This window comes from Hypanus sabinus, chromosome 28 (genome assembly GCF_030144855.1).
Source record: "Hypanus sabinus isolate sHypSab1 chromosome 28, sHypSab1.hap1, whole genome shotgun sequence".
Lineage (NCBI taxonomy): Eukaryota > Metazoa > Chordata > Chondrichthyes > Myliobatiformes > Dasyatidae > Hypanus > Hypanus sabinus.
Window position 1 is genome coordinate 43,622,628 of NC_082733.1, and position 13,429 is coordinate 43,636,056.

The following is a 13,429-nucleotide window of genomic DNA, read 5'->3' on the forward strand; positions in this document are numbered from 1 at the left end:
TTTAGGAAAATGGCATTTAATTTGAATCGAGACGCGATAATGAATACTATTAAATGTAAGCTCCATCTGTATATTAGGGGACGATGGACAATAATCTGTTGAATATCTACTTCAGCATGCCAATTGGGTATACGCTCATTTTCACTGTATTTAGTTGGACAGTTAACGGTCTCCGCTCCCCCTCCCTGTTCTGTCTCCGGGGGCACATATTGCAGTTCGGCAACAGCGAAGAATTTTGGTGTGGGCGTGATTTTAACTCTCTCTAGTCCATGAGAGAGTTAGGTTTCTCCTCCAAGAATTGCACTTTTATTTTGCTATAGCGGTGTACGGCTGGTTTACAGTAACATTTACCAAAAGACCCCTCTTCTGCCGGGGTTTCCTTCCATTAGCGGAGTTGTGCAATTTACTGGCCCGGCCATTGAAACAACCAATCATTCATTGGGGGAGCATGGTTCGCTGCCTGGGGAACAAGCTTGACCCCCACCCGCTGGAAATGGAAATATTGGAGCTACTGCACCCCCCCCCCCACCCCCACGGCTCAAGAACGCCCTTTCCTTTCATAAGCATGTCCAGTTAGGATGACAACCCCTCGGTAAGATGAAGCTAGGGTCTGGGGAAAGGAGACGGCAGCATCCCCACCCACAGATTCCCCACTCTCCCTTTCCTCCTGCTTTCGGCTAAGGGTGAGGACCAACCCGCCCCACCCCCTGGTGCTCTGACACCCACTTTGGAAGACAGAGTCTTGATGTGAGAGACAGCACAAGAATTACAGCGAACGGTGAACAGATGGCTGCAGAGTGAGCTGGCACGGAGCAGCACGGGCAGCACACGAGCTGTCCTCCACATTGGGGGGGGGGTGGAGGAGAGAGATACTGAGGATGGGGCGAGTTAAGTGGCTACACAACAATCTAATAAATAAATACCGGGAATTCTCAAAAGGTCAGACAGCAGCTGTGGAGAGACGGCCAGATTTAAAGTTTAGCTCGAAAAACGCGGAACTTCACGGTAGACAAACATGGTAATTCCCATTCCCGTTCCGACATGTCGATCCATGGCCTCGTCTTGTGCCACAATCAGTTCGCCCTAGAGTGGGTAAAGGAATAACTCCTTATATTTCATCTGCGTCGACTCCAGCCTGATGGATTTCTCCTTCCAGTAAGAAAAATATTCTCCCCCTCCCCTCTTCTTCTATCCCCCACTCTGGCCTCCTACCTCTTCTCACTTGCTTATCACTTCCCCCTGGTCCCTTCCTCCTATGGTCCACTCTCCCCTCTTATCAGATTCTGTCCTCTCCAGCCCTTGACCCTCCCCACTCACCTGGCTTCACCTATCCCCTTCCTCTCCCCCTATCTTTTTATGTAGCATCTTCCTCCTTCCCCTCCAGTCCTGCAGAAGGGTCTCGTCTCGAAACGTCAACTGTTTGTTTATTTCCATGGATGCTGCCCGACCTACTGAGTTCCTCCAGGATTCTGTGTGTGCTGCATTGGTTGGTTTAATATGCACCGGAGGAAGGGGGTCTATTTGGAGAAAGTGAAAGGCGAAATGTGTGCGATCTGGTGTACAGAGTAAAAGGAGAGAGATTTAACACCAGGAAACAGAATTAATGAAAGTGTTTTCGGTTAGTCCTTACGAAGGGTCTCGGCCCGAAACGTCGATAGCGCTTCTCCCTATAGACGCTGCCCAGCCTGTTGTGTTCCACCAGCATTTTGTGTGTGTTGTTTGAATTTCCAGCATCTGCGGATTTCCTCGTGTTTGCTGATGAAAGTGTTTGTAGGAAGGCTGAGAGATCAGCACCGTGGACAGCGGCTCTCGGGTCCGTCCCTGGTATTTGGCTGGCATGTTCTTTGTCTCTTTCTCTCTGCGTTTCTGTCGGTTTGTCTGTCTACCTCGATATCTGTCTGGTCCCTGCCTCAAGACATTCGGGCCCTCTATTACTCCAACCTTTTTATATCCTCATACGGACCGACACCTCGGCATCTAATGCCCGACACACGCTTCCCCATAATAAACCACAGGGGCAAAACAGCCCCTTCCATTATTTTCGTTTTGGTTTATACATTGCAATTCCGAGTGAATGAGTGCTGATATTTTGAATTTACTTAATTAATAACAGTTCCTTGTGGAATAAAGACATTCCTCGTTTTTTTCTTTAAGAATTAAATAGTTTTAGTCCCGGTGGGTTATTATATTATTAAAACTTATATTTAATTAACGTTAAATGTTTTAACCGAAATAAAAACGTGTGGATTGAACCAGGAGAACGATTAAGTAAATCAAGGACAAGTTTGTCAATCAATGCATATCGGTCTTTTCCTGGAGACGTTCTCCTTTCAGAGTGAGTGCCCTGGAGATGGCTGCCAAGCGGGAGATTCCTCGCTGCAGAGATGTGATGGTGAGGGTCTGGCTACGGAGTGGAAGGTTCAGGACACGCTGCTGTTTCCCTCCGCGTTCAGATAAGTTGGGAGATCTGGCAAGAGGTGCACCCGATCAGGGTTGCTTTCGATAGATGGAATGCAGGGGACGTACTCCCAGTAAGTGGTTCAAGGAGCAGAAGACGCAGATTTAAACTGACAAGCAAATATTTTCTTTCAAGCAGTGAATGGTTTGGTCTGGAGGGCGGTGGCACCAGTTAGTCGGAGCTTTCAAATGTCAAGTGTTCAGGCACTCGAGGAGAATTTTTTTTTTCATGCCTACATGGAAGGAGAGGAGAACGGGAGCGACGGGATGGCTCTTCAAGCAGTTTCAATGGGACAAACAGACCCCTTTAATGATCTTGCATTATTAAAACTTTATCGATTCCATTACAGCTATCAACATTGGGATGCGGAGTGTTTTATAAACACGAGAAAATCTGCAAATGTTGGAAATCAAAGCAACACTCACAAAAATGCTGGAGGAACTCTGCAGGCAAGATAGCATCTTTGGAACAAAGTAAACAGTCGACGTTTCGAGCCGAGACCCTTCATTAGCATTTCATAATGTCGACTGTTTACTCTTCTCCAGAGATGCTGCCTGGCCTGCTGAGTTCCTCCAACATTTTGTGTGTGCTGCGGAGAGTTTTATATGTCAGAACAATTGTGACTGATAAAACTAAAGGCTGTGATTGGTAAAACTCTTACAAGTGGTTCACCCACACCCGACAGTATTAATAAATCTCTCCAGTGCATTTGGAATTCAAATCAGGATCGATTCTGGTGCTTTTTGTAAATTTCTGAACTCGCATTGGTGTGAGTTGTTAAGCGGTTAGTGGTTCCAAGCACGTTGTTCTACTGTGATCTGTATGGTGCCACTGTAAAACATACTGGAGTATTATAATTCCAGTATCAGTAGCTGGAAACATCCTCGGGGCAAACGCAAATGCGGAGCTCTGCGGTTGTCCACGCTCCCATGGACTTTACCGCCATCTACTGTCCAACACCAGAATTGCTGCATCTTAGACCGCTAGGACTTAACTGGGATATTTTGAAGGTTCATCATTGGTCGAACATGAACATAATTACTATTTGAAAATAACTTAGTTGCACTGAAATGCGATGATACTGAAACCACCTTCCACTTCACTGTGACCAGCGAGCGGAGAGAAAATTCAGAAACCTGAGGTGCAAAGGGACTTGGGAATCCGAGTGCAAGATCTCCTAAAGGTGAATTGGTAGTTTGGGTCGGTGGTGAAGAAGGCAAGTGTAACGTTAGCATTTATTTCGAGAAGACTAGAACATAAAAGCAAAGATGTAATACTGAGGCTCTACAGGCACTGGTAGGACGTCTCTTGGAGTATTGTGAGCAGCTTTGGACCCCATATCCAAGAAAGGATGTGCTGACATTGGAGAGGATTCAAAGCAGGTTCATGAAAATGATTTTGGAATTGAAAGGCTTGTCATATGAAGAGTGTTTGATGACTCTGGGCCTGCACTCACTGGAATTCAGAAGTATGGGTGGGGGATATCATTGAAACCTACCAAATGTTGAAAGGCCTCGGTAGAGTGGATGTGGAGATGTTTCCTAAGGTGCAGAAGTCTAAGACCAGAGGACACAGCCTCAGAATAGAGGAACGTTCTTTTAGAATGGAGATGAGGAGGAATTCCCTTTACCAGAGGGTGTTGAATCTGTGGAATTCATTGCCATAGGTGGCTGTGGAGGCCTAGTTATTGGGCATTTTTAAAGCAGGGGTTGTTAGATTCTTGACTGATCATGGCATGAAGGGATACAGGGAGAAGGTAGGAAATTGTGACTGAGAGGGAAATTGATCAGCCATGATAAAATGGTGGAGCAGACTCAATGGGCCAAAAGGCCTAATTCTGCTCCTATATCTTATGGTTTTATGATCTAAGCTCTCTTTAACAGCACAGGGTTTTAACCACTACAGACCACTCCAATCAGACAGAACCAACAATAGCAAATGCACGACCCCAAGAAGAAATGTACAAACACAGCTACTGTGTCTACACTCTGACAGCACAATGATAAGTGTGTAAATTCACCTGTCAATGCCAGCAGCATTTATTACAGCTGTGGTTCACAAGACCATAAAGCACAGGAACCGTATAAAGGTCATTCAGCCCATCAAGTCTGCTCCCCACCTCAGGTGTTGTTTGTATGGAGTTTGCACATTCTCCCTGTGACCATGTCAGTTTGTCCTCAGTGCTCATCAGCTCAATCTTCACCTCAGGTGGTGTTTGTATGGAGGTTGTATGTTCTCCCTGCGATTCTCATCAGCTCAATCTTCACCTCAGGTGGTGTTTGTATGGAGGTTGTATGTTCTCCCTGCGATTCTCATCAGCTCAATCTTCACCTCAGGTGGTGTTTGTATGGAGGTTGTATGTTCTCCCTGCGATTCTCATCAGCTCAATCTTCACCTCAGGTGGTGTTTGTATGGAGGTTGTATGTTCTCCCTGCGATTCTCATCAGCTCAATCTTCACCTCAGGTGGTGTTTGTATGGAGGTTGTATGTTCTCCCTGCGATTCTCATCAGCTCAATCTTCACCTCAGGTGGTGTTTGTATGGAGGTTGTATGTTCTCCCTGCGATTCTCATCAGCTCAATCTTCACCTCAGGTGGTGTTTGTATGGAGGTTGTATGTTCTCCCTGCGATTGTCATCAGCTCAATCTTCACCTCAGGTGGTGTTTGTATGGAGGTTGCATGTTCTCCCTGCGATTGTCATCAGCTCAATCTTCACCTCAGGTGGTGTTTGTATGGAGGTTGTATGTTCTCCCTGCGATTCTCATCAGCTCAATCTTCACCTCAGGTGGTGTTTGTATGGAGGTTGTATGTTCTCCCTGCGATTCTCATCAGCTCAATCTTCACCTCAGGTGGTGTTTGTATGGAGGTTGTATGTTCTCCCTGCGATTCTCATCAGCTCAATCTTCACCTCAGGTGGTGTTTGTATGGAGGTTGTATGTTCTCCCTGCGATTCTCATCAGCTCAATCTTCACCTCAGGTGGTGTTTGTATGGAGGTTGTATGTTCTCCCTGCGATTCTCATCAGCTCAATCTTCACCTCAGGTGGTGTTTGTATGGAGGTTGTATGTTCTCCCTGCGATTCTCATCAGCTCAATCTTCACCTCAGGTGGTGTTTGTATGGAGGTTGTATGTTCTCCCTGCGATTGTCATCAGCTCAATCTTCACCTCAGGTGGTGTTTGTATGGAGGTTGCATGTTCTCCCTGCGATTGTCATCAGCTCAATCTTCACCTCAGGTGGTGTTTGTATGGAGGTTGTATGTTCTCCCTGCGATTCTCATCAGCTCAATCTTCACCTCAGGTGGTGTTTGTATGGAGGTTGTATGTTCTCCCTGCGATTCTCATCAGCTCAATCTTCACCTCAGGTGGTGTTTGTATGGAGGTTGTATGTTCTCCCTGCGATTGTCATCAGCTCAATCTTCACCTCAGGTGGTGTTTGTATGGAGGTTGTATGTTCTCCCTGCGATTCTCATCAGCTCAATCTTCACCTCAGGTGGTGTTTGTATGGAGGTTGTATGTTCTCCCTGCGATTCTCATCAGCTCAATCTTCACCTCAGGTGGTGTTTGTATGGAGGTTGTATGTTCTCCCTGCGATTCTCATCAGCTCAATCTTCACCTCAGGTGGTGTTTGTATGGAGGTTGTATGTTCTCCCTGCGATTGTCATCAGCTCAATCTTCACCTCAGGTGGTGTTTGTATGGAGGTTGCATGTTCTCCCTGCGATTGTCATCAGCTCAATCTTCACCTCAGGTGGTGTTTGTATGGAGATTGCATGTTCTCCCCGTGATTCGCTCTACATCTGTTTGTTCTCACTGCTCTGACTTCCTCTCACATACCAAAGGTAAGTTAATTGGCTCTCTTACCTTACACCTTACTCAAACAATGAAAGGGGAGTAGATAAGCATATGAGAGAGAGCAAGTTGCAGAGTAATAGAACAATACACATGCCCTTCAGCCCAAACAGTCTGTGCTGTCCATAGTGCCCACTTAACCAGTCCCAATTTCCTGTCTTTGGCCCATATCCCCCCAAAACTCTGCCCCTCCATGTACTATCTAAGTGCTCCTTAAATGATACCACTCTACCTGCCTTAACTACTTCCCCTGGCAGCTCGTTTCACTCCCCATGTAAAAACGTTGGTTGTCAGGTCCCTTTTAAATCTTTCCCCTCTCACCCTAAATCTATGCCCTCTAGTTTTGGGCTCCCCAACCCTGAGAAAAGACTGTTTCCGTCCACCTTACCTATGTCTCTTACAATTTTATAGATTTCTGTAAGGTTACCTCTTATTCTCCTGCATGCTAAGGAATAAAGATGTAGCCTGGCCAACCTTTTCCTATAACCCAGGACCTCTAGTCCTGACTATATCCTTGTAATAATTTTCTGCACTTTTTCCAGTTTAACCACGTCTTCCCTATAACAAAATGATCAAAACTGTACACAATACTCCAAGTGCAGCCTCACCAATGACTTACACATCTGCAACATAGTGTTCCACTTGCTATACTCAGTCCCCTGACTGATGAAGGCCAGTGTGCTAAATGCCTTTTTCACCACCTTGTCTACCTGTGATGCTGCTTTCAATGAACTATCCTCCTAAATCCCTCTGTTACCTAACACTCTCTAGTGCTCCATTATTCACAGTATAGTAAGTAATTCTGGTCACAATGTCAGGTAAAGGATATATTAGCTGGAATTTTATTGATTGCATCAGAGAAGGGTGCAGAGGAGGTTTTACCAGGATGCTGCCTGGATTAGAGGTCTTGTCTCATGAGAAAACGCTGTGCAAGTTAGGGTTTTTTTCTTTGGATTAAAGGAAGATGAGAAGTTACTTAATAGAGATGTATAAGATGATAAGAGGCATTGATTGAATGGACAATAAGAGATTTTTTCCCCCAGGGCTGAAATGGCTAAATTAAGGGGGCACAATTTTAAGGTGATTGGAAGAAAGTATAGGGTGGTTGTCAGAGGTAGGCTTTTTACACAAAGAGTGGTGGATATGTGTAACACACTACAGGGGTGGTGGTAGAGAAAGATACATCAGGGGCAATTAAGAGACTCTTAGATAAGCACATAGATAACAGAAAAACGGAAGGGGGGGCTATGTAGGAGGGAAGGATTAGATTAATCTTAGAATAGATTATAAAATTCTGGGCTGAAGAGCCTGTACTGATCTGTGCTGTAATGTTCCATGTTCTATCTTTCCGTTGACATTGCACCTTTAACTAGCTAATATGTCTAAACCCGCTACACACCATACTAAGGAGTTATCTGGGACAAGTGGTTTTGAGGCCATCAAAGTGATGGGTTTAAGAAAAGAGCGAGGCAGAGATGGGTTTAAGGAAAGAGTGATGCAAAGATGCATTTAAGGAAAGATAGAGGAGTAGACGGGGTTAAGGAAAGCGAGAGAGAGATGGGGTTAATGAAAAACCAAGGCAGTGATGTGGTTAAGGAAAGAAAGAGGAGGAGATAGGGTTAAGCAAAGAGAGAGGAGGAGATGGGGTTAAGGAAAAAGAGAGGAGGAGATGGGGTTAAGGAATGATTGAGGCAGCAAAGAGTTTAAGGAAAGAGAGAGGCAGAGATGGGTTTTAGGAAAGAACAAGGAGGAGATGTGTTTAAGGAAAGAGAGCAGAAGAGATGAGTTTAAGGAAAGAGAGAGGCAGACTGTAGAGAGAAGAATTTGCCAATCTGTGGGGCCAGGCAGCGGTAGGTTTGGCTGCTACTTGGAGAATGGGTCAAGTTTAAGATGTTCAAGAAGACTGACTGAAAGGTGTGAATACCTGGAGCAGATTAGAGACTATGAGGAAATCTGAAAGCATAGGAAACTCATAGAGTTAACTAACTGGATCCATGAACTGTCCCCTTTGAGAAAGAGAGTTCAAAGACTTATGATCATCTGGGAGTAAATTTACTTTGTCTATGTGTCAAATAAAAACACCTTATTTTTAGGCAGTGAACACTAGTTACAGCTTCTCATACAAGAACTTCCTTTCCATGTCCACTTTGTCAAGACTCCTCAAGATCCTCAAAATATATTTCAATCATATCCTTTCACACTTTTCTAAACTCCTGTGGATATAAGCATGACTTGTCTGACTATTCCTCATGAGAAACTCATCTGAGAGAATAGATGAGGCATGTTTAAACTCCTTCAGGTTACTGTACTAGGATGTCAGCCAACTGTGTATAATTAGCAATGAAACTCCATAAGAACAGAAGTGGGAATCAGCCTCATATCCCCTCAAGCTGATCCACCGCTGAGTGACCTGATCTTTAATTTCTGCCTCCTGCCTGAACCCCAGACTCTAACCCAAGAACCTATCATTTATTTTTATTTTGTTTAGAGATACAGCACGGTACCAGGCCCTTCCATCCCAACAAGCTTGTGCTGCCCAATTACACCCTATTACCCTGTATATACATCTTTTGGATATGGAAGGAAACCCATGTGGTCACAGGGAGAGCATACAAACTCCTCACAGACAGTGCACCGTGCACCGTGGTAGTGTTATGCTAACTGCCACCCTGCCGCCCTATAACTTGTCTAATTTGTACCTCTAGGCAGGTAAATGACATCTTTACCAGAGGATATTAAATCTGCAGAATTCATTACCACAGATGGCTGTGGAGGCCAAATCATTGGATATGCTTAAAGCGGAGGTTGATAGGTTTTTGATTAGTCAGGGCATTAAATGTTACAGGGAGAAGGCGGGAGAATGGAGTTAAGAGGGAACATAATCAGCCATGATTGAATGGCGGAGCAGACTCGATGGGCCAAATTAATTCTGCTCCTGTGTCTCATGGTCTTATACATACATTTTATGTGGAGTGAGGACATTATTCCAACTGGAGAAACATTATTGATTTTTGCCTTTTGTTGTTTAACACAGATATCCAAGTCTATCCGGCTTCCAAAGGATATACAATAATACAGTTAGTCATGGATGATGCCACTGAACTACGGACTGATGGGAATTCCCTGCTAAAGGCTGTCTGGTTGGGAAGGTTGAGGTTAACCAGACTTCTGTTAGAAGGTGGAGCATATATCAACGAGAGCAATGAAAGGGGTGAGACTGCTCTCATGGTGGCTTGCATGACCAGGCACGTTGACCAGCAGAGTGTGAGCAAAGCCAAGATGGTCAAATACCTGCTGGAAAATCAAGCAGACCCAAACATTCAAGATAAGTCTGGTAAAACAGCGCTGATGCATGCCTGCATCGAGAGGGCTGGAGAGGAAGCTGTGTCCCTGCTGCTGACCAATGGAGCTGATCCAAGTTTGGAGGATCATTCGGGGGCTTCAGCGCTGGTTTATGCCATCAACACAGATGACAAAGAGGTCCTTAAATGTCTGCTGAATGCCTGCAAAGCCAAAGGGAAAGAAGTCATAATAATAACTACTGATAAATCTCCTTCTGGTACTAAAACAACAAAGCAGTATCTAAATGTCCCACCATCTCCAGAGTTGGAAGAGAGACATATGCCACTGTGTATGTCCCCATCTGATATTGAGCTCAAGACATCTTTGACTCCATCGCCTACCAGTGAGCAGGAAGATGAGAAATCCTTTAACTTCCAAGTTATCTCACATCAGACTGCAAGTTACACCAGCAAACCACACAACGATCTGGGCTCCCCCACCAGAAAAGCCAATCCAAAAAGAATCGGGACACGGCTGCCACAGTTAAAGAGGCTTCAGTCAGAGCCCTGGGGTTTGGTTGCTCCATCTGTCTTAGCAGCTTCTGCTTACCAGGAAGAGAGCAAAAGAGTTAGCCCAGATGAGGAGATCATGCAGGGGATCAATGGGTTGACTCTGCCCAAGCGAACCACATTGTCCAGGACCAACAGCATAGAGAGTAAAGACCCGTCTACATTCCCGTTTGTTGGTGACTCGACTTCCAGGACTCCCTCCACATCGGCGCCAGTTTCCCGGAAGCAGTCCTACGAGAAGAATCAAGCTCAGCACCAGCCTTTAGCTCGAAGAAGCACCTTGCCTTCTGAGCAAGACAGTGTCAGCAGCTTTGCTTCAACTGGCCAAGTGAGCTTGCGGGACACTGTCCACCGCAGAAGACTGGGCAACGACCACTATGATTCAGACTCCCAGCTTTATTCAGATTCAGTTACCAATCCATTTGATACAGTAAAAGTCACTTTTGAAAGAAAGAAACACAACACCTCTCCTTTGACCTTGTTGAACAGTTCCCGTGAGTCTTTAGACAGCATCTCCAGCACATCACCTGGATCTGTTCGCCGCAGACCCCCAGGTCTTCTTGAAAGACGAGGTTCTGGAACACTTCTTCTGGATCACATCTCTCACACAAGGCCTGGACATCTGCCCCCACTAAACGTCAATCCCAACCCACCCATCCCTGACATCGGGTGCAACAGCAAGCCTTCATCCCCGCTGACCATGTGCTTGAAGTCCGTGGTTCCCATGGCACCATCTTCACCAAAGCGAAATGACATGAAAGCCAAGAAGAAGCTGGTGAGAAGACATTCGATGCAGGTGGAACAAATGAAGCAGCTGTCTGACTTTGAGGAGCTGAACACTTAGCGACACTATGGTCTTTATTTTATGGATCCTTTTGGAAAAGTAAGATTAATTCCTGTTAAACAAGTTCAGCGTTTTTCTTTAAAGTGATTCAATGCATTGAGCTGGGCTGACTGGTTTAGATTCCTTGAATTTCTGTGGTGACTATAAACCAATCAAATATTGGACCAAATATAGATAAAATTCAAATGTATTGGGGTCATGAAGTTAACTATAAGGGCTTCTCATATATATCATTTGTGACATTCTGTCATAGTGATTACAGAGGACACTGGTCACCTCATTGACATTTGGTGCTGTAGGAAATACAGGATCCTCATCACTTATCACCTGAAAGTGAATGCTAGCCTCCTGTTACAAATCACCTGGAATATTTGCATCAGTAGACAGACAGCTATCTGCCTCATTCTGTTGCTTGAGCCGTCCTTCAATTGACTGCAGGGGAGGCACCTGCCACTTGCCTGATATTTCTTTCATCGACTGCAGGGGCACCATGTCACTTACTCAACATAATCATAAACTGTGAAAGCTTTGATCTCTTTAGGTACAGCATGGTATAAGGCTCTTTGGTCCAACTAGTCTGTGCTGCCCAATTACATCCATAAGACCAAATAAATGGGCGCCACAGTAGCGTAGTGACTAGCACAACGCTGTTACAGATCAGGGCCTCAGAGTTCAGAGTTGAATCCCAGCATCCTCTATTAGGAGTCTGTACACCCTCCCCCGAGAATGTGTGGGTTTTCTCTGGGTGCTCTGGTTTCCTCCCAGTATCCAAACTGGTTAACCAACTGGTTAATATCAGGATCTGAAGCAGGTTTAATCAAATAAGTCATGCAATAAAATAGAAATAAAAAAGTAGTGAGGTTGTGTTCATGGGTTCAATGTCCATTCAGAAATCAGATGGCAGAGGGGAAGAAACTGGTCCTGAATCATTGAGTGTGTGCTTTCAGGATTCTGTACCTCCTTCCTTATGGTAGCAATGACATGAGGGCATGTCCTGGCTGATAGTGGCCCTTAATGATGCACGCCACCTTTTTAAGTCACAGCTCCTTGAAGATATCCTGGATATTAAGGAGACTAGTGTCCATGATGGAGCTGACTAACTTTACAATTAATGCTAGTGAGGCCAAAACTAGGAAGATTATACAGTTTCATATGTGGCTAAGAAGTTGGTGTAAGAGGGAGGGCATAAGATTTTTGGATCATTGGTCTCTCTTCCAGGGATGGTGGGACCTGTACAGAAGGGGCAGTTTGCACCTGAAATGGAGGGTGACTAATATCCTAGCGGGAAGGCTTCTTAATGCTGCACGGTGGGGTTTAAACTAGAATTGCAGGGGGATGGGAACCAGAGTGCCAGAACAGTTAGTGGAGAGGTTGTGGAGGCAGATGTTGGTAAGACCTCAGACAAAGTCAGGAATCAAAAGGTTGAGCATGGTGCAACAAAATTGAAAACTCAGGACTGACAGTGTTATATCTGAATGTGTGCAGTAGATGAACTTGCAGCACAGTTGCAGATTGGCAGGTATGATGATGTAGGCATCACTGAATCATGGCTAAAAGAAGATCACAGCTGGGAGTTTAATGTGGAAGGATACACATTGTATTGAAAGGATAGGCAGGAAGGCAGAAGAGATGGTGTTGCTCTGTTGGTAAAAAATGAATTTCTGGAAGCAATTTGGAAAGGAAAGGAAATATACATCCCAAAGAAGTATTCTAAAGGAAAGATGTCACAACCATGGCTAACAAGAGGCCAAAGCCAACATAAAAACCAAAAAGAGAGCACATAATAGAGCAAAAATTAGTGCAAAGTTAGAGGTTTGGGCATCTTTTAAAAGCCAACAGAAGATAACTAAAAAAATCAATAAGAAGTTAAAGATGGAATACGAAAGTAAACTAGTCAATAATATTGAAGAGGATACCAAAAGTTTCTTCAAATACATAAAGTGTAAAAGAGAGGTGAGAGTAGAAAAACTGTAAACAATGCTGGAGAGGTAGTAATGGGGGCAACAAAATGGCGGATGAACTATTTAAGGCAGAGGTTGATAGATCTTGATTGGTCAGGACATGAAGAGGTACGGGGAGAAGACAAGAGATTGGGGCTGAGAGGAAAATTGGATCAGCCATGATGAAATGGCAGAGCAGATTCAATGAGCCAAATGGCCTAATTCTGCTCCTATATCTTATGGTCTTACAACTCTGCGCAATTTACTTCGATCCTGTAGCACCCCCCCACCCCAACCACCATTACAGACTGTGCTGCAGCCAGTTAGAATTCTCTGCTCAGAACATGTGTTGAAATTTGTGAGTGTTTTTGGTGACATACTAAATCTCCTCAAACTCCTAATGAAATATAGCTGCTGTTGTGCCTTCTCTATAACTGCATCGACATGTTGGGTCCAGGTTATGTCATCAAAGATATTGACACCAAGGAAAT

The 13,429-nt window shown here is 44.7% G+C and overlaps 1 protein-coding gene and 1 long non-coding RNA gene across 2 annotated transcripts in view; one reads left to right on the plus strand and one right to left on the minus strand.

The window, feature by feature from the left end:
* LOC132382647 (uncharacterized) overlaps positions 1–13,429 on the minus strand; it is a 113,852-nt gene that overhangs the window by 70,990 nt on the left and 29,433 nt on the right. The window lies entirely within an intron of this gene.
* ankrd34c (ankyrin repeat domain 34C) lies at positions 9,388–10,998 on the plus strand. The gene has a single exon (XM_059952492.1). The coding sequence runs from the start codon at positions 9,388–9,390 to the stop codon at positions 10,996–10,998; it is 1,611 nt and encodes a 536-aa protein (XP_059808475.1).